Source organism: Mustelus asterias, chromosome 8, assembly GCF_964213995.1.
Source record: "Mustelus asterias chromosome 8, sMusAst1.hap1.1, whole genome shotgun sequence".
NCBI classification, from domain to species: Eukaryota; Metazoa; Chordata; class Chondrichthyes; order Carcharhiniformes; family Triakidae; genus Mustelus; species Mustelus asterias.
In genome coordinates, this window is record NC_135808.1 from 115,843,149 (window position 1) to 115,864,564 (window position 21,416).

At 44.2% G+C, this 21,416-nt stretch overlaps 1 protein-coding gene and 2 pseudogenes across 4 annotated transcripts in view; 1 reads left to right on the forward strand and 2 right to left on the reverse strand.

Annotated features, from left to right (window-relative positions):
• The first annotated feature begins 296 nt into the window (after positions 1-296).
• Positions 297-21,416, forward strand: part of frrs1b (ferric-chelate reductase 1b) — a 53,598-nt gene continuing 32,478 nt past the window's right edge. For 3 of the 4 annotated variants that reach the window (XM_078218793.1, XM_078218795.1, XM_078218796.1), the window contains exons 1-5: positions 297-571; positions 9,890-10,089; positions 16,475-16,620; positions 17,780-17,874; positions 20,887-21,031. In XM_078218793.1, the coding sequence (XP_078074919.1) occupies positions 9,894-10,089; positions 16,475-16,620; positions 17,780-17,874; positions 20,887-21,031 (582 nt within the window). In that variant the 5' untranslated portion in view covers positions 297-571; positions 9,890-9,893. The remainder of the gene's footprint in view (positions 572-9,889; positions 10,090-16,474; positions 16,621-17,779; positions 17,875-20,886; positions 21,032-21,416) is intronic. The other variant, XM_078218794.1, reaches the window with a different exon arrangement.
• Positions 6,078-6,280, reverse strand: LOC144498087 (U2 spliceosomal RNA; annotated as a pseudogene).
• LOC144498018 (U2 spliceosomal RNA) lies at positions 6,728-6,929 on the reverse strand (annotated as a pseudogene).

Here is a 21,416-nt window from a genome sequence, read left to right on the forward strand (position 1 = left end):
TAGTGATAGGTAACTTTATGATTGCTATGGGGGTTCTTCCATTACTTGATAAAATGCTGGAGGCAAAATCCCTGGAATCAGTTCAGAAACAATTAGATACGATAACGGGAAGTGAACAAGTGAATTCAGTGAGTCCAGAAAGCCTTTCACATCAAAAGCATCATTGATTGATTGATTTATTATTGTCACATGTATTGTTACACACTATACAGACATAACATACCGTTCATAGAGTACATAGGGGAGAAGGAAAGGAGAGGGTGCAGAATATAATGCAGTTACGGGCAGGGTGAAAAGATAGATCAGCTTAATGTATGATAAGACCATTCAAAAGTCTGATGGCAGCAGGGAAGAAGCTTGAGTTGATTGGTAGGTGTTTTCAGACTTTTATAGCTATTTCCCGATGGAAGAAGGTGGAAGGCACGATAATTTTGTGAGCCTAACTCACCAGGATAAAGTTTACTTCTCGAGGCTGGATAGTGTTGTTGCAAAGCCAGAGAGCCCCGCCTCAATAGTGAAACCTGACTCGAAGTTTCGCTCAGGTGAAGGCACGGCGGTTTCACCTCCACAGGTAAGTGTGAGTAGAGTAACCTCCTTGTATTTTAAGCCACAATATGCAAATAACTTTAGTTTTGATCAGCGCCTTTCGGTGATCCTTGATGCAGTCCCGATATACGGGGCAAAAGCAGACCAGATAGGGGGAGTGTTTGGCAGTGGATCGGAGATCCATCTTGAGGTAATGCACAATGTTCACTAAAAACATGTCAGAATAAGAGCGTGATTAATTCCAGCGAGTGGATTATCCAGGAATTATCAGTATGTGGCACGTCAATAGACTATTTGGAGTACAGTTTTTTTTAAAAAAAACGCTTAGCAACTTAAAACAGAATTGTCTGTATTGGCAGTGGAGGCAAATAGTCTGAAGACTTCTTCGTTTTCATGTGTCAACTCAACCGTAAAAGCTACAGTACTCCTGGCAGGCACTGCATTATTTATGAAAGGCGCAGCAGTGCCCTGTTCTGTATCAATCAACCACACTTGTCAGATTCTGTGTCACATAGGAAGATTTTTTTTTAAAAAACGATGGTAATATCACCCCCGACCAAAGTTTCTAAGCAGTTATCATAATCAAACAATCACAAACACGGAATCACGGCTAATCCTTCCAGTGATCAGTTTGTCAGCAACATACCTGAGGGTAATTAATCTTGCAGTGTGTAATAATCTGAAAGCACGAGGAGCTGGGCTCGGCATTGACACAAATGTCAAACAATCAAAAACCGGACAAACCACTTTATAAAAGCACGTGGTATGGATGTGATTCAAATACACAATGTTTAAATAATAATAATAGCCAATGTTTCCCAGGTTGTAACCTTGGGATTTAAAGGGTAATTATTTCCATTTTGTAACACTATTTAAGTTTGACCATGACTATTTGTCATTGCCAGACAGTATTATTCTCGATAGTTTTAAAATTCTGCCGTGTAGTATCAGCTTCTGTATAGAAACATAGAAGATAGGAGTAGGAGGAGGCCACTTGGCCCTTCGCGCGTGCAACGCCATTCATTACGATCATGGCTGATCGTCCAATTCAATAGCCTAATCCTGCTTTTTCCCCATGATCTTTGATCCCATTCATCCCAAGTGCTATATCTAACCACTTCTTGAATGCATTCAATGTTTTGGCATCAACTACTTCCTGTGGTACTGAATTCCACAGGCTCACCACTCTTTGAGTGAAGAAATGTCTCCTCACCTCCTAAATGGTCTACTCTGAATCCTCAGACTGTGATCCCAATATTTGTGTAAAAATTCTACTATTTAAATGGAGGGATAAATCCATTTAAACCAGACTATATAATTTCAGGAATTTGTGGGACACGAGCATCGCTGGCTGGCCAGCATTTATTGCCCATCCCTAAGTGCCCTTGGAGGGCAGTTGAGAGTCAACCACATTGCTGTGGCGCTGGAGTCACATGTAGGCCAGACGAGGTCAGGACGGCAGATTCCCTTCCCTAAAGGACATTAGTAGAGCAGATGGGTTTTTCTGACAATCGACAATGGTTTCATCAGTAGATTCTTAATTCCAGATATTTTTATTGAATTCAAATTCCACCATCTGTCCTGGCGGGATTCGAACACGGGTCTTCAGAACATTAGTTGAGTTTCTGGATTAATAGTTTAGCAATAATACAGCTAGGCCATCACCTCAGCGCTACTGTTTCAAAATTCTAGTAACAATTTCTGCAAGAACAAAATGTCTTCATCCTTTTAATGGATTGTCAAATAATCTTAAAGTCTCCTTGTAACATGGCAAAACACCATATTCTTGTTTCTCAGTGGAAAAGTGCCGTGATGTTTACTGCAGATGTGCTGTATTTGAGTACAGCATCCACACCTCATTAATCCAACTCAATGCTTCATCAATGACTGACAATGTGATGGTGGTAATGTCTCATACACAGGAGAAATCGATACCACCTCATGTATAATTTATGCCCAGTATTCAGGCTTGCTACATTCTGTTTCGTGAAACCAGTCTGCCATACTACGGATTAATTACCAGGAACTAGGAATCACAATAAAATAATTAACTGTGCCCCCTAATGACTACCAACTTCATAAGTGGCACAGTGGTTAGCACTGCTGCCTCACAGTGCCAGGGACCCGGGTTCAATTCCAGGCTTGGGTCACTGTCTGTGCGGAGCCTGCATGTTCTCCCCATGTCTGTGTGAGTTTCCTCTAGCATATTTTTTTTATTCATCCAGAAGATGTGGGTGTCATAGGTATTTACTTGTGAGAACCAGCTTTTTGAATTGTTGCAGTCCATGTGGTGCAGGTACTCCCACAGTGGTATACAGTTCCTGTATGTTGGTTCAGTGACAGTAAAGGAAAGGCAATATACCTCCAGGTCAGGATGATGTGTGATTTGGAGAAGAGTTTGGAGGTGTTCACTTGTGTCTGCTGCTTTTGTCCTCCTGGTGATAAAAGTGATTGGTTTGGGAGATGCTGTCAAAGAAGCTTTGGCAGGTTGTTGCACCGTTCCTTGTAGACGGTTCACTGCAGCCACATTGAGCAGGCGATGTATGTTTAAGGTGGTGGATCGGATGCCAATCAAACAGGATATTTTTTCTTGAATGGTGTCAAGCTTCTTGAGTGTTGTTGGAACTGTGGGGGCTGAGGGGTGGAGTGCATACCAAGATAAGTTAGAAACCTCTGCAAGAGGTGCAAAGGTAAATATGTGACTAATACAAGACGTGCCTGTTTTTGGTAAAACCTATACATATTGTTGGATCAAAAATTAAAACTGTGGGGGCGATTCTCCCATCCCACTGCGCCAGCTGACTCGTGGGATCTGCGCTGGGCGTCCGGCCCCGAGCACGTCTCTGAGTGCCGGATATCCAGCTCCGTCAGTCCCACTGGAAATAGGTGCGGAGCTGCATTAGGCATGCAAAGATTCATTTTAATATAATTTGTATATGATTAGAGGGCCCGGGACTGATATTCCAACCCCCCCCCCCCCCCCCCCCCCCCCCCCCGGGCCCCACCAGGAGTATTTCACGCAGGCGGGAATTACTATAGCTTCCCACTTGCGGGGACCTGGTGGCCGATCCCACTGGAGTGAAGGGAGGGCAATCAGGGCCCCCCCATAGTGGGTGGTGAGGGGGCATGCCCCCGGGCATTGGCACCTTGGCAGTGCCCAAGGGGCAAAGTGCCAATGCCCAGGGGGCACCTTGGCATAGGGCAGTGCCAAGGTAGCAGGGCCTAATGGGGGCTGGGCCTGATGGGGGGGCCGATCGATGGGGGTGGGATGTCCTGCTGAGACTCTGCACTTTGGGATCACAAGCAGAGGGAGGTGAGCTATCGAGATGGCCAGTGCTGACAGATCGGTGCATGCGCAGTGGCTTGCTCAGCGCTATGCTGCCGGCCTCTCCGGTAGGAATAGGCCCCTCCTACATATTTTTATCGTAATTTACACTAGTGCACAGAGTGTAGGGGATTCTTCTCCGAATTCTTACTGAAAAAACCAACATGATTTACTCCAGTTTTTAAGCAAATTTGATACTTAGACATCGCCCCCTGTTTGTGTACATGCAAGGCATGGTATGAATATGTGCAGTTATCCTGTGAACATCAGAGTCTGCCTCAGAGGTATTCCTTTGAGGTAGTGTTCTCTTCCTGCATATGCTTGAATAAAGAGATCGTAACCTGCTCTGAGTCTCCCGTGGTTTGTTCATAAGAAATCAGTGATAAAAATCCCTTTAATACTCTTGTGCATTCTAGATGGTGGAATGGCTTTGGGGTGCAGTCAGGAGGTGAGTCAGTTGCTGTAGAATATCCAGCTTCTGAACCTTTCCTGTAACCTCTGTATTTATGTAGTTGGTCCAGTTGAGTTTCTGTTTCATGGTAACCCTCTCCAGTCTACTGATGGTAAGGGAAATTGACAATGGAAGTGCTGTTGAGTGTTAAGGGGAGGTGTTTAGACTCTCCCTTGTTGGAGATGGTCATCACCTGGCACTTGTATATTGTGCATGTTATTTTGCATCAATAACATCCTCACTTCATGCCTTTATGATGGAGGAAAGGTCAGGGATGAAGTAGCTAAAGATGGTTGGGCCTAGGACACTACACTGAGGAACTTCTGCAGCGGTGTCCTGGGGATGAGCTGATCTGACATCTAATAACCACCATCATGTTCTGTTTTGCTCGGCATGACTCTAACCAGTGCAGTTTTCCTTCTGATTCCTATTGACTTTGCTTTTGCTGGGCACCCTGATGCCACACTCGGTCAAATGTTTGATGTCAAGGACAATCTCTCTCACCTCACCTCTTGAACTCAGCTATTTTGTTCATGTTTGGAGCAAGAATTAATGATATCTGATAATGCACAGAGTTACAGAGCTGTGGCACTTGCTGCAGTACACATCTCCCACACGGAGCAGGCATTATCAGTCACTACAATTGTCAATTTTTTTTTGCCTTTGGTTGCTTCCAGAGTACCACAGGCAATATAAATCAACTTGAAGTGTACGGCCAAATGCTTCGTTGAGGAATTCATAGAATCCCTACAGTGCAGAAGAAGGCCATTTGGCCCATCGAGTCTGCACCAACCTCAATCCCACTCAGGCCCCACTCCATAACCCCACATATTTACCCTGCTGATCCCCTGACACTAGAGTCAATTTTAGCATGGCCAATCAACCTAACCCGCACATCTTTGGACTGTGGGAGGAAACAGGAGCACCCGGAGGAAACCCATGCAGACACGGTGAGAATGTGCAAACTCCACAAAGACAGTGACCCGAGGCTGAATTGAACCTGGGGCCCTGGCGCTGTGAAGCAGCAATGCTTCTGTACCACTGTGCTGCCCCAACCACTGCGTCACCATGCCGTTCAGCAAGATCAACTTCATGATCGCTTTTCTGCACTGAGCAGGAAAAGCAGCTTGGTGCGACTGTCCAATCTTATCAAAGTGTAGGAGGATGTTGCCCTCTGAGCCCTTGGAATGATTTCTTGGTGTGTGTGTGTGTGTATCAAAAAGGGCTCCACTCCAACAATGTGTGGTGGCTTAATTGATGATCAACATTTGACCCATTAGGCCAGTGCCAATTGCCTGGGTAGCAATAAAAATGCTTCAATTTTTAGACTGCCACTTATGCCACCTTTATCTAACAGAGAAGGCAATCTTGAAGAATGTCTGTTTGGATCCAAATCAACCCACTGCAGACATGGTTAGTGGTCTGCTTATGCCAGCCATGGATGCAAGTTGAGCATAGCTACATTGAGACTAAAGTTTATTAAAGATTATTTATTAGTGTCACAAGTAGGCTTACATTAACACTGCAATGAAGTTACTGTGAAAATCCCCTAGTCGCTGGGAATCGAACCTAGGTCCCTGGTGCTGTGAGGCAGCAGGGCTAACCACTGTGCCACCGTGCCACCCTTGGAGTGCCCTGTAATTTTTTTTTTTAACTTTTCCAATTCAATCAAATCAAGTCCAAATCAGAGTCTCAACAAGTTGAGACATTTCCAATCCAAGCTGACAAGACAGGGCCTCCACTCCTGTCTTGGGCCTGATCTACATGAGCCAAGCTGATTGGAGTAGGCGCAGACTCACCTCCTCCAAGGCTTGATCTCATTTGCATCTTAGCCAAAAGGCCGAGATGCCGCTTTTAAAAAATTGCTTCAAATGAAGCTTAAATGCAACCTAATGACCTCAATCAAGTGCAGCCTGTCCATACTACACTTGATCTTAGCCAAAAGGCCGAGAAGCGTGAAATTTTCTTTTTGTACTTTTCCAATTCAATCAAATCAAGTCCAATTCAGAGTCTCAACAAGTTGAGACATTTCCGATCCAAGCTGACAAGACAGGGCCTCCACTCCTGTCTTGGGCCTGATCTACATGAGCCAAGTGATTGGAGGAGGGGGAGGTTTCCTCTTCCAAGGCTTGGTCTCATTTGCATCTTAGCCAAAAGGCCGAGATGCCACTTAAAAAAATTGCTTCATATGAATATGAAGCTTAAATGCAACTTAATGGCCTCAACCAAGTGCAGCATCCTAACCATACTAGCCAAAAGGCCAAAGCGTGAATTTTTTTTTAATGTACTTTTCCAATTCAATCAAATCAAGTCCAATTCAGAGTCGCAACAAGTTGAGACATTTCCAATCCAGGCTGGCAAGACAGGGCAAGCGACCATTTACCCTGTCCTGGGCCTGATCTACATGAACCAAGCTGATTGGAGGAGGGAAAGCAATTCCTCCTCCAAGACTTGATCTCATTTGCATCTTAGCCAAAAGGCCGAGATACTGCTTTTAAAAATTGCTTCATATGAAACATATGAAGCTTAAATGCAACCCAATGACCTCAACCAAGTGCAGCATCCTCATAACTACACTTGATCTTAGCCAAAAGGCCGAGAAGCGATAATTGCTTGACCATATCAGGTCAGTTATCTGGGTGCTGAGTGAGTTTTTTTGCAAGTTTATTGACCTAGCTAATTCTATTACACCTTTTTGGATCACCTTGTCTTCACAGTATGCACAGGCTTTTGTTGCAAAGAAAAACTCCAAATCTCTTTTTGCCAACCTTAGAATTTAGAATCGATGCCTGAAATGTCCTTTGCATCTCCCATTCAAACAAGGGCAATTAGGGGAATTATCAGAGGGCATAATTCCTCCGTTTGCATTTCATTGTAATACCCCTGCCCAAATAGAGGAGGTAAATTCTTCACTGTTGAACCAACGCTGGGAAATTGTGAGTGCAGGAGCTGCCGATGCAGCAGAGCTCACCCCAAACAATTTTCTGTTCCTGTGTGCCCTTGCATGGTTGACTGAAACATTGACATGGAAATTTAAGCTGCAGCGTTAAACTAGCTAAAGATATGACTGAGGACAAAAAACACTTGAAATACTTAGCAGACCAGTCAGCATCTGTGGAGAGAGAATCAGAGTCAATGAGCCCAATTTTACCATTGCGTCATGCCCGTTTTCGGGCGCGAAAACTTGGTAAAGTCGGGCGTGAGGTCATTAACGCAGTCCGCGTCTGCCCAAATGCCCACTTACCAAGGCCTGAAAATGGCCACGATCCGAACTGTGCCCGAAACGGGCGCAACGGTGATTTAAATGCAATTGCATGCATTTAAATTGAATTAATGGGCTGCCTGCCCAACTTTGCCAGCATTTCCCCCTTTACCATTGTGTTCGCCCGTCCAGATTTGGTGCAAAACAGACCTGCTCGGCAAAGGTCTGCTTCGAGTGCTCCAGCTTCTGAAGAGGTAAGTTCAGAGCTTCCAACGGCTCACTAACTCAGATTGATGGTGAAGGAGGGAGGGAGGCAGGTCAGATCATTCTCTGGTGAGGCAGGGGATGGGAGGGAGGAGGAGGCCCGATCATTCTCTGGTGGGGAGGCGGGGGCGGGGGAGGCCAGATCATTCTCTGGTGGGGGGGGGGAGGCCAGATGGTTTTCTGGCCGGGAGTGGGGGGAGGAGGGAGGCTAGATGGATCTCTGGTGGAGGAGCAGAGGGGGCCCGCTGCCACTCTGCCGGCAATTGGTGGGGGGGAAGGGGAGAACAAAGAACAATACAGCACAGGAACAGGCCCTTCAGCCCTCCAAGCCCACGCCGCTCCCCAGTCCAGGATTGAATCCTGAATCCAGGATCCCCGCCCAATTTTCCAGCCTATCTACATCCTAATATCCTATCCACCGAGCTGTCCCTCACAGCTACGATGCTTTGTTCATCACAACCTATTAACTCACCCCCACCCCCCCATTCCAGACCATGTGATCTCCAGGGAGAGGCGAAAACCCAGAGTGAAAACCCCAGGGCCAATATGGGGAAAAAAAATCTGGGAAATTCCTCTCCGACCCCCTGAGGCGATCGAAACGAGTCCAGGAGATCACACTGGCCCTGATCAGAAAATGCTTCCCAACCCTATTCATTTCCACTTCTGCTTTACGAACACCATCTGAATTCCCTGCCCCCGAGACAGGTTCCCAACTATCCGCAGTCTCGCTCTGTACTGGCACCAGCAAGATGATCATAGAATGAAGCCTTGAAATGAGAAACAAAGAACAATTAGCCCGCGCCGCTCCCTGGTCCAAACTAGACCACTCTTTTGTATCCCTCCATTCCCACTCCGTTCATATAGCTGTCTAGATAAGTCTTAAACGTTCCCAGTGTGTCCGCCTCCATCACCTTGCCCGGCAACACATTCCAGGCCCCCACGACCCTCTGTGTAAAATATGTCCTTCTGATATCTGTGTTAAACCTCCCTCCCTTCACCTTGAACCTATGACCCCTCGTTTTTTTTTTTTTGTTTTTTTTGGCCGGGAGCAGGGGGTTGCAATCGCTCTGGGTAGCTGGAGGGTTGGGTGGATAAGGGGGACAGTTATGTTGTGGGGGTGGGGCAATGTCTGTGGGGACCATTGCTCCCGGGCCGCTTTATCCGTTTTTGCAACCCGGGAGCGATCTGACAAGGGCGTGTTTTTCAAGTTTTTTTTCTCACTGCGCATGCGCAGTTCAAAGCTCCGATCAGACCAGCAGCATTTTGGGTGCGATAAGCCCCGCCCACAGCATGATTCAACCCCCTTGATTTTTTTTTTTCAGGCTAAGTGCGTATGGGGGCACCTGAGAACAGGTTTCCAAGTCAGATCTGAATTGTGCCCAGATTCAGCACTTAGAATCAAAATGGTAAAATCAGGCCCAATCTTTCAGGTTAATGACCATTCATCAGAATTGGAAAAAGTTGTCAATGTAATAGATTTTAAGCTATTAACGAGGCAGGGAAGAAGGAAGAGGGGAGTTTCTTTTGACTTTACATTTTTAGATGATGTTGTGAGGGGCAACATGAATCTTTGGAGCCAAAAAATGGAAAATCTCAGCCGGTCTGGTGGCATCTGTAAGGAGAGAAAAGAACTGATGTTTCGAGCCCAGATGACCCTTTGTCAAAGCCCTTGAATCTTTGGAGGACACCTGAGGTAATAGTGCAGGAATGGGTTATGTAATCAAGTTTCTGGAGAAGGGCATGAATTCTTCTGACTCAGAAGTGAGAATGAGCCAACTGAGCCCCCACCAACACCTACGTAATGAAACCAAAACAGCAAATGCTGGAAAATCTCAGCAGGTCTGGCAGCACCTGTAAGGAGAGAAAAGAGCTGACATTTCGAGTCCAGATGATCCTTTGTCAAAGCTGGCATCCGCAGATTCCAGCATCAGCAGTAATTTGCTTTTAACCTATGTAATTAATATTACTTTTTAATCATAACTATAAATTTCTTAATTATCATTTACCACACAAGTATTACTTTTTGCTGGTTGTTAAATTAACCTCTGGCAAACTAACAGAAATCAGCGCCAATTGAAACAATTCTTTTCTGATTCCACAGTAGAATGGGACTGTGTATTCCTGGTATGTTTGCTGTACTTAGCATCTTTATAGAACCAGTAGCAGCCTATGCAAATGGTCAGGTGAGCGATGCCTGTGACACCATGTCTCCGAACCATGGAAGTTTTCCTCAGAAAGCATCGAGCCCGGCCATTATCACAGTGGACAAAGAGATGTTCAACTCAAAGGATCAAATAAAAGGTGTGGATATTTTTCAACAGCCAAAATGATATTTTCAAATTTGATGTTACAATTGTGAATGTGCTACTATGTTAATTTCATCTGTGCTAATCCATTTATCAGTGTTAAAACAAAGTGCGTCAAAGTACAGATTATTCAGTACAATATTCAGTAATATTTGTGGTTTGTAGTTTGATGCAATGGAATAGTTTGTTAGGTGTTAGGGACCAGATCAGAAACCTCAAAGTATAGTATGAAGTTAGACAAGACCCCAACTATTTTATTAATTTGGCATTAGTGTGAAGATAAGGTGTTTCACCCCACATGTGAGACACACCGGGGAGGCTCTTATCAAAACAATTTTATTTTAACAATACAGTCCAAAGATGTGTGGGTCAGGTTGATTGGCCATGCTAAATGTCAGGGGGAGTAGCAGTTTAAATATGTGGGGCATTGGGAATAGGGCCTGGGTGGGATTGTGGTCGGTGCAGACTCGATGGGCCGAATGGCCTCCTTCTGCACTGTAGGGATTCTATGATTCTATAACTACTGAATTAAGAACATAAGAACATAAGAAATAGGAGCAGGAGTAGGCCATCTAGCCCCTCGAGCCTGCCCCGCCATTCAATAAGATCATGGCTGATCTGAAGTGGATCAGTTCCACTTACCCACCTGATCCCTATAACCCCTAATTCCCTTACCGATCAGGAATCCATCTATCCGTGATTTAAACATATTCAATGAGGTAGCCTCCACCACTTCAGTGGGCAGAGAATTCCAGAGATTCACCACCCCCTGAGAGAAGAAGTTCCTCCTCAACTCTGTCCTAAACTGACCCCTCTTTATTTTGAGGCTGTGCCCTCTAGTTCTAGCTTCCTTTCTAAGTGGAAAGAATCTCTCCACCTCTACCCTATCCAGCCCCTTCATTATCTTATAGGTCTCTATAAGATCCCCCCTCAGCCTTCTAAATTCCAATGAATACAAACCCAATCTGCTCAGTCTCTCCTCATAATCAACACCCCTCATCTCTGGTATCAACCTGGTGAACCTTCTCTGCACTCCCTCCAAGGCCAATATATCCTTCCGCAAATAAGGGGACCAATACTGCACACAGTATTCCAGCTGCGGCCTCACCAATGCCCTGTACATATGCAGCAAGACATCTCTGCTTTTATATTCTATCCCCCCTTGCGATATAATTAACTTAACTTATACCATTTGAAATATTTAAGCATGACAAGATACAATTTTTAACTGCTATTCTATCTCCATTGGTTCCAATTTAAGCAATATTCCTCATAGACTTAAACTCCTCCTCAAAAGTTAGCAAACAACAGAGATTTACATACTGGTACGTGGGCTGCCAGTCCTCACGTGTTTGAACACTTCTGGAGATAGAGAGACAGAGACTCCTGTCTTCTGACACACAAACAGTAGCCTCCAGAGAGAGAAAAGCACGTCTTGCTTCTTTCAGTATCAAGCAGAAACGATACCGTTTTTCCCTTTAAGCTTAGTTCTGCCCATTCACATGACTCTGTCTCTTATCAATCAACCTAATTAAACCTCCCTTTGAAACCCCAGGGGAAAACCAATTTTATGCAAAACATGTTATACAAAAATGCATGAGCTCAGATTAAAACAAATACCCATTATCTAGGATCAATTATTCTCCTACATTCTCAGTATGGAGCTACCTGATTTGCAGACAGATTGGCACCAATTAAACTAGAGCTAAATTTTAAAGATACCCCTCACAAGAAGCATGATATAAATATATTTCTTAAAGATACAGTATCGTCACATATGTCATTTCCTTAACTTGACAGCTGGCCTGATGGCAGCCAATTAGGAGGCCACCTCCATGAAGGTTGCAGTAGCCTTGCAGAAAAAAACTCAGATACTATCTAAGCTTTCCATCTTGCACTCATCAAGATTGCAAGAAATAACCAAACTGTAATGGGGGAGCAACAATTTATACTGCTTGAGAATAGAGTGCTAAATGGTTGGTAAGTGGACTCAGATTGGTGGAGGAATATTGGCTCCCCTGATCAGATCATCAGTTGCTGTTTCACGCAAACTTATGAATGGGCCTGAGGCCGCCACTTTCAGTCCTATAAAATGTCTACCTCAGATTACCCTGGAAGGGTAAGGTATTTCAAAATTTTGAGCAAAAGGTGAAGCTAGCCATTGAAAACTGTTCCTATGAGGAAATGACATGTGGTATTCTCCATTTACAGGATGCTGTCCTGAAACAAAAAGATGTTCTGCCTATCACGCAAATGAATAATGTATATGAATTTCAGAGCCAGTGTGATGCCAGGTATATAGGCTGTACACCCCAATGATTTCAAACAGCAGGTCCCTTTAGCTGTTTGCAACAGGCAAAGTACCAACAACACCCAATAAGCATGTGCTTGCAAAACTCTATGAAGTGTCCCAAATTAGATGTGCTTCCATGATTGGGTATCACCTGCTAAACAATCCCGATAATGCTAAAAATTACATGGAAAACCAATTTAAGATTGTCAGTTGAGCCCGCAGAATGGCTCAGTCATGCACGCTAGAAGCCACATACATTCACACTGGGCTATGCCTCCTAGCAGGCAGAAGGAACATGTGCACCATTTGAACCTTTTTCACCAAAACAAAAGCTTGGGGAGCAGCCATGCTCCAGGGCAATGCCTTAACCAATCAGAGTCTCGTTTAGAATTTGACCAAGCTGGGCAGCTAGCTGCTCCATGCTGCATTCTCCATGGCAACACCTCCACCAATCAGAGTCCACTTGCCAACCAATTAGCGTTCTGTCGATTGGTAATTTCTTGTGAGCTATCCTGATGAGTGCAAGTCAAAGTGCTTAGATAGTAATACTCCAGTTCCATACTACTAAACGACTAATTGCTGAAGTCCCACTGCCTGTCCAACTTTCATTTGGTCCTGATGTCAGGACTTGTCCTGCTCCCCAAGGAAATCCTGGCTGCAACATCCCATTTATTTTTTATTTACTTTGCTGTCATCGCCATTCAACAGCTGGTGTGACAGGCATATTTGCAGCCCATAAGGCAAAAAGCATTTGGACCAGCATTCTTATTTCCATTTTACTTGTGCTCCATTTTAAAGTATATAAGTCCAATAAAGACTAGTATTCTTATTTCCTGTTTTTTCCTTCTGGGAGGCTGTTGTTGATGCTGCTCTTGGTCTATCCTTAAAGAGGAGGCCTGGGCGGCACAGTGGTTATCACTGCTGCCTCACAGCGCCAGGGACCTGGGTTTGTTTGCCGGCTTGGTCACTGTCTGCGCGGAGTCTGCACATTCTCCCCAACTCAAAGAACAAAGAAAGTAACAGCACAGGAACAGGTCCTTCGGCCCTCTAAGCCTATGCTAGAGGTCATAATGCCCTAACTAAACTAAAAAAAACCTTCTGCCCTTACTCGGTCTGTATCCCACTATTCCCTCCCTATTCATGTACCAATACAGACACCTCTTAAATGTTGCTAATGTGCCTGCTTCCACCACCTCCAATGGCAACCCGTTCCAGGCACCCGCAACTCTGTGTTAAAAACGTCCCCTGCATATCTCCCTTAAACTTTCCCCCTCTCACCTTGAACCTGTACCCCTTGTAATTGACACTTCCACCCTGGGAAAAAGCCTCTGACTATCCACACTGTCTATGTCTCTCATGAGTTTGTACACCTCCATCAGGTCTCTCCTCAGCCTCCATCTTTCCAGTGAAAACAATCCTAGTTTATTCAATCTCTCTTCATAGTCAACATTCTCAAGACCAGGCAACATCCTGGTGAACCTTCTTTGCACTCTCTCCAAAGCTTCCACGTCCTTCTGGTAGTGTGGCAACCAAAACTGCACTAATACTCCAAATGCGGCTGAACCCAGTTTTCATATAGCTGCAACATGGTTTCCCAACTCTTGTACTCAATGCCCTGTCAGATGAAGCAAGCATGCCAAATGCCTTCTTCATCACTTTGGCCACCTGAGTTGCCACTTTTAGGGAACTGCGGATCTGCACGCCCAGATCCCTCTGTATGTTAATGTTCCGAAGGGTTCTGCCATTTACAATAGTTCACACCTAAATTTGATCCTCCAAAATGTATCATCTCGCATTTGTCCGAATTAAACTCCATCTACCATTTCTGTGCCCAAGTCTCCAATCTATCTGTATCCTGTTATATCCTCTGACAATCCCTAGCACTATTAGCAACTCCACTAATCTTAAAGTCTTAACCTCAAATTTACTGATCAGACCACCCACTTTTTCCTCCAGATCATTTACAAACAATGGAGGTCCCAGCATTGCTCCTTGTGGAACACCACTAACTACTGATGTCCATTCTGAAAAACACCCTCATCCACTGTTACTGGGGTCATAGAGTCATAGAGGGTTACAGCATGGAAACAGGCCCTTCGGCCCAACTTGTGCATGCCGCACCTTTTTTCAACCACTCAGCAATCCTAATTGCCTGTGTTCGGCCCATATCCCTCTATACCCATCTTACCCATGTAACTGTTTAAATGTTTTTTAAAAGACAAAATTGTACCTGCTTCTACTACTACCTCTGGCAGCTTGTTCCAGACACTCAGCACCCTCTGTGTGAAAAAATTGCCCATTTGGACCCTTTTGTATCTCTCCCCTCTCATCTTAAACCTATGCCCTCTAGTTTTAGACTCCCCTACCATTGGGAAAAGATGTTGACTATCTAGTTGATCAATGCCCCTCATTATTTTATAGACCTCTATAAGATCAACCCTAGACCTCCTATGCTCCAGGGAAAAGAAAGTCCCAGTCTATCCAGACTTGCCTTATAACTCAAATCACAAGTCCCAGTAGCATCCTAGTAAATCTTTTCTGCACTCTTTCTAGTTTATTAATATCCTTTCTATAATAGGGTGACCAGAACTGTACACAATATTCCAAGTGTGGCCTTACCAATGTCTTGTACAACTTCAACAAGACGTCTCAACTCCTGTATTCAATGTTCTGACCAATGAAACCAAGCATGCTGAATACCTTCTTCACCACTCTGTCCACCTGTGACTCCACTTTCAAGGAACTATGAACTTGTACCCCTCGATCATTTTGTTCTATAACTCTCCCTAATGCCCTACCATTAACTGAGCAAGTCCTGCCCTAGTTTGATCTACCAAAATCACCTCGCATTTATCTAAATTAAACTCCATCTGCCATTCGTCAGCTCACTGGCCCAATTGATCAAGATTCCATTGCAATCCTAGATAACCTTCTTCACTGTCCACTATGCCACCAATCTTGGTGTCATCTGCAAACTTACTAACCATGCCTCCTAAATTCTCATCCAAATCATTAATAAAAATGCCAAATAACAGTGGACCCAGCACTGATCCCTGAGGCACACCGCTGGTCACAGGCCTCCAGTTTGAAAAACAACCCTCTACAACCACCCTCTGTCTTCTGTCATCAAGCCAATTTTGTATCCATTTCACTACCTCACCCTGGATCCTGTGAGATTTAACCTTATGCAACAAATTACCATGCGGTACCTTGTCAAAGGCCTTGCTAAAATCCATGTGGACAACATCAAATGCACTGCCCTCATCTACCTTCTTGGTTGCCCTTTCAAAAAACTCAATCAAATTTGTGAGACATGATTTTCCACTCACAAAGCCATGCTGACTGTCCCTGATCAGTCCTTGCATTTCTAAATGCCTGTAGATCCTGTCTCTCAGAATACCTTCCAACAACCTACCCACTACAGATGTGAGGCTCACTGGCCTGTAGTGCTTTGTATAAAAAGGCCTTTTCCCTGCAGCCCTTTTTAAACAAAGGCACAACGTGTGCCACCCTCCAATCTTCAGGCACTCACCTGTGGCTGTCGATGATTCAAATATCTCTGCTAGGGGACCCACAATTTTCTCCCTAGCCTCTCACAATGTCCTGGGATACACTTCATCAAGTCCCAATTGCTTGCGTTTGGCCCATATCTCTATGTCTTCTATGACCAAGCCAGTTCTGTATCCATGTAGTCAGCCCACCCCGAATCCCATGTGATTTTAGTTTTGGTACCAGTCTGCCATGTGTCTGCGTGAGTTTCCTCCGGGTGCTCTGGGGTTTCCTCCCACTGTCCAAGAGACACGCTGGCTAGGTGCATTGGCCATGCTAAATTCTCCCTCAGTGTACTGAAGAGGTGTTGGAATGTGGTGACCAGGGGATTTTCATAGTAACTTCATTGCAGTGTTCATGTAAGCCTACTTGTAACACTATTAAACTGGGATGAGTGATTTTCCTCTATTTTTAATGGGGAGATGCCTTCTGTCCTTTGTCAGCACTTCTTTTGGAAAACCCAGAACGCAATGACAGAGGCTGTTTGCATGTTGAATGTTTGTCTCCGTACTCTGACTGTATTTTCCCTTGATTTCAGTTACACTCACTGTGAGGCAGTCTGGAACTTCATTTCAAGGATTTTTTATACAAGCACGAGATGCTGCTGACCTGAATGCTGGGCCCGTAGGAACCTTTACTCTTATTGATAAGGCCTCCCAGCTCCTGACATGTGGAGATGTAAAAGTGTGTAACTGCTTTGTTAATTCTAAATGAATTACAGAATTTCTTGAAAATCAATCTAGAATTTTGCATCGTTGGTCAGATAAGCTGAAAATGTCATGATTTTAAATGTATGTGAAAGGTGCTCTGGGCATGGGAAGAAGCAAATGACTGGAAGTGATGGCGGAATGCAGATTTCCCAAATTGGATGAATTTGAATGGGACCAAAAGCCGCCTTCATCCAAATTTATTCAGTGATCTTGCCCATCTTTTTAAAAAATTTGTTCTTTCTTGGAATGGGGACGTCTCTGGCAAAGCCAGCAGTTGTTGTCCACCCCAACTTCCCCTTGAACTGTGATGTTTGCTAAGCAGTTAAGAGTCAACCGCATTACTGTGGATCTGGAATCACATGTGGACCAGACCAGATGAGGATGGAATATTTCCTTCCATAAAGGACATCAGTGAACCAGAGGGTTATTATGATGATTAATGATAGTTTCAAGTCATCATTATCGATGTTGACTTTCAATTCTAGATTTTAATTGAATTTAAATTTCACCAGCTACCGTGGTGGGACTTGAATCTGTGTCCCCAGACCATTAGTCTGGGCCTCTCTGGATTACTAGTCCAGTAATATTAACACTATGCCATCGTAGTGGGCAGCACGGTGGCACAGTGGTTAGCACGGCTGCCTCACAGCGCAGGGACCCGGGTTCAATTCTGGCCTCAGGTGACTGTCTTTGTGGAGTTTGCACATTCTCCCCGTTTCTGCATGGGTTTCTTCCGGGTGCTCCGGTTTCCTCCCACAGTCCAAAGATGTACGGGTTAGGTTGAATGACCATGCTAAATTTCCCTTTAGAGTCAGGGAGATTAGCAAGGTAAATACGTGGGGTTATGGGGATAGGACTTGGATGGGATTGTTGTTGGTGCAGGCTCGATGAGCCAAATGGCCTCATTCTGTACTGTAGTATTCTATGGTTTCCCCTTAAGTTTTGCAGTCTGACAATAATTTGTATTTATGTAATGCCTTTAACATAAAGTCAATAATTTTATGGATTATTTGAACATTAGAAGTTAGTCTAGACAGCAAGTAAAAATATGATGTGTTTTGATGTATTGAACATGTTTGTTGTATGGATCCCGCTTGTATTAAGCATTTTGCTCTTGTCTCTCTCTTCCACAGGACTCCGCAGTCAGTCACACAAGCTCGTCAGGAAAGCACACAATTGTGGTGCTGTGGAACCCATCTGCAACAAAACCAGGTCATGTCCAATTCCTGTAAGCATTGCAGTACATTTAACAAATAGCATTCACTGGATAAAACAACTCTCTATATTTCTAATAAAATTAGATGAGTTTAAACTAAGATAACATTTAACATTGTGCAGTGGTTAATGTTTGATATAGGTCTAAAATGGAGATGTCACATGCAAGTTAGTGTAAGTGCAAATGAAACATCAGTTAATGTGCATGAGGGATTTGTATGTTTTCCAGATTGTCACATTTTATTGCGATAAGAATTGTACATTTTTGTACCAAATATTGTTTTTATCCATGAGTGACCCTACTAAAAAGGGCAGCATGTTGGCACAGTGGTTAGCACTGCTGCCTCACAGCTTGGGTCACTGTCTGTGTGAGTCTGCATGTTCTCACCGTGTCTGCGTGGGTTTCCTCTGGGTGCTCCTGTTTCCTCTCACAGTCTGGAAAGACTTGCTGGTCAGGTGCATTGGCCGTGCCAAATTCTCCTTCAGGCGTCGGAGTGTGTCGACTAGGGGATTTTCACAGTAACTTCTTTGCAGTGTTAATGTAAGCCTACTTGTGACACTAATAAATAAACTTTAAACTATATTTCCTTTCCACTTACTGCACAACACACAACTGAATGTCATTGAATCGTGGAATAAAGGAACCAAAAACATCAATAGCAGAACAGATCCTGAAGCTTAATCACTTAGGAACTATTCACTTTATTTTCACTGTACAAGTATAAAATAATAGAATAAAATTCCATTACCTTTTCTACAGTAAATGGAGGCCAAATGTATAAGTATATTGCAACAATGGTAATTGATGATAGGTGTTCACATTCAGCAATGGAATCTGCAGACTTTGAGACAGTTGACCACACCATTCTCCTCCTGATCTCCAGCCTAGTGTAATTGACTTAGCTTGTTTCTATTGTGTATCGAATCATAGCCAGTGATCAGCTGCAAAGTCTTCTGTTCTCTTCTTGCTGCATTTTTGCTTCTCGACTCCCACAACGAGTATCCTTCGCCCCCTGCTACTTCTCATATATCACTCGATGATATCATCCAAAAACACATTACCAGATCCCACACTTATGGCAATGATACTCAGCTCCATCTCATCACCACCTCTTCAGACCCTTCCACTCTTTCTGATTCATCACGTTATCCCCATGTCTGCGTGAGTTTCCTTTGGGTGCTTTCCTCCCACACTCCAACGATGTGTGGGTTAGGTTGATTGACTATGGTAAATTGCCCCTTAGTGCAGGGGAATTAATAGGGTAAATATGAGGGTTTAGGTGATAGGGCCTGGGTAAGATTGTTGTCGGTGCAAGCTCGATGGGCCAATGGACTCCTTTGCACTGTAAGGATTCTATGATTAATCATATCACATACACAGTACTTTATCCATCATTGGCAGCCATGCTCTCAATTACATTGTCTGTAAGCTCTGGAATTCCCACCCTAAACTTCATTGCCTCTCAATCTCTTTCTTCTCTTTTCTGATGCTCCTTAAACCTACGTCTATGCTCATCTTCCCTAATATCTTCTTCTGTGGCTCCAAGTTATTTATATTGCCTTTAGGTGTCTTGGGATGATTAACTATATTAAATGGACTGTATAAATGTAAGTTGCTGCATCTTCTGTTAAAGTCCCACCTTGACTTTTTACCGGTATAATATTACAACACTTGGGCAAACCAGAGTAAAGAAATGTTAACTGCAATGCAAATACTTTAATGCAGTATTCTGGGCTACATTGGTCGAGGTTTTCATCTTCCTACTCTTTAGGCAGCAATCTAGCTGTGAGGATTGTGCCATACACATGAAAGCTGCCTGCTTGTCATTCCATTACTTCCAATGGATTGAAAATCTGTAAAAAAATCTTTTCCCAACACAGATTACAACAGAATCTTCACCAATGTTGGCAATTAACTCCCAGCTGACTAAACCAGTAGGTGTCCTCTAAAGTTTCAGGATAAGGTGTTGGATTTCAAGGGCAAGAGATGGGAAAGGATGTTCAGAAATAATTTTGATCCATAGACATCACCAAATTACGACATAGCTTACCCAGTGCCCGGCAGTGTGAACAGATGTACCTTTATTGCACTGGAGGCCATGCATCTTTAACTCTTGGGGTCGATTTCTTTTGTTTGTCATTTATAGCAATATCAGAAACACTTGTCAAGTTTGGGGCTCTCCTCATTTTCCAGGTGAAGTATTAGAAGAGTTTGCTGCAGAGAGGAAGATGTGGGGACGGGGTCCTTACTAAAAAAAATTCTAAATCCAGGACGGGTGTGAGAGTTTCAGATCTCTTTTTAGGTGAGCTCAAATTTGTGATCTGATGCACTCAGTGCATGTAAAATCAGCAGAAATGGTTTCTTGCCTGTAGAGGGAGGGAGTGGGGCTCAAGTCGCCTGAATACCGGCTGAGAGCAGCAGAGGACACCATTGCACAAGTGCAGGTCTCTAGCAGAGAGGCTGTCACTCAGCCTCTGCTGCACTCAGCCTCTGCTGCACTCAGCCTCTGCTGCACTCAGCCTCTGCTGCACTCAGCCTGCCGAAACAAAGCACACCCCCTACCACTGGAGCCCGGGGCTTATCACGACCCTTGCACCCGGCTGAACTGATTTCCCCCCCCCCCCCCCCCCCCCCCCAATGAACGGCTGCCTGACCAGCCTGTGATAAGCTGCCGGACCACACCCTTCGATCAGTTGGTGGGCAGTGCCAGGGTGCAGGGCTGGCATTGCCAGGCTGGCACTGGTCAAGGGGTATCCCCCCTAACCCCCAACCTCCCTGGGGGGGCCATTGCTGGGGACCAACTGTGATTCTCACCAGAGAGAACCCATCGGCCTGTGGGGTGAAATGGTAAGATCGCCCCCATGGTATCCATTGAGACTTGGAAGTGGCCAAACAGGTTGTTTGTATCTAGAATTTAGCATAGGAGATTGAGCCCCTCATCCACTAGTAAGTATTTCCTTTGTTTTTTGACAGAAGAAGGATATTTCTGTATTTCTCCCTTAACTTCATCTGTTTTCATTTCAGGGTCACAGTGGTTCAGAAGTTCAACATTTATTGGGTGAAGTTACGTGGTCCAGTGATTTCTCAACTAAATGCCCCTCCTCTACCAGTGCAGACTACAATGGAATCTCCACCAATTTTACCAATTAACAGCCAGTTGACTGAACCAGTAAGTGCCCTCCAAATCGATTCAAGATAAGATGTTGGATTTCAAGGGGAAAAGATGACACAGCATGTTTAGAAATAAGTTTGATTCATGTTTTGAGTAGACATGTGGATGATTTACTGAATTTAAATTTTATTTTATGAAAATTGTTCTTCCACCTTTCTGCATTACAAATCATACTTTAACTGAAATTGAGTTTCACATTTTGGGTGGGCACTTGTGAAAATCTATCTTGGGATATCTCCAATAACTGTCGAGAATTCCCATTTAAGCATAACTTCAGAAGAAGTAGCCCGTGGAACTGATGGTTTACTTTCGATGTAATGAGATCAGCATTGCACAGCAGATTCATTCACATATCTTTGGAAAGGTTTAACTTATTTTAAGG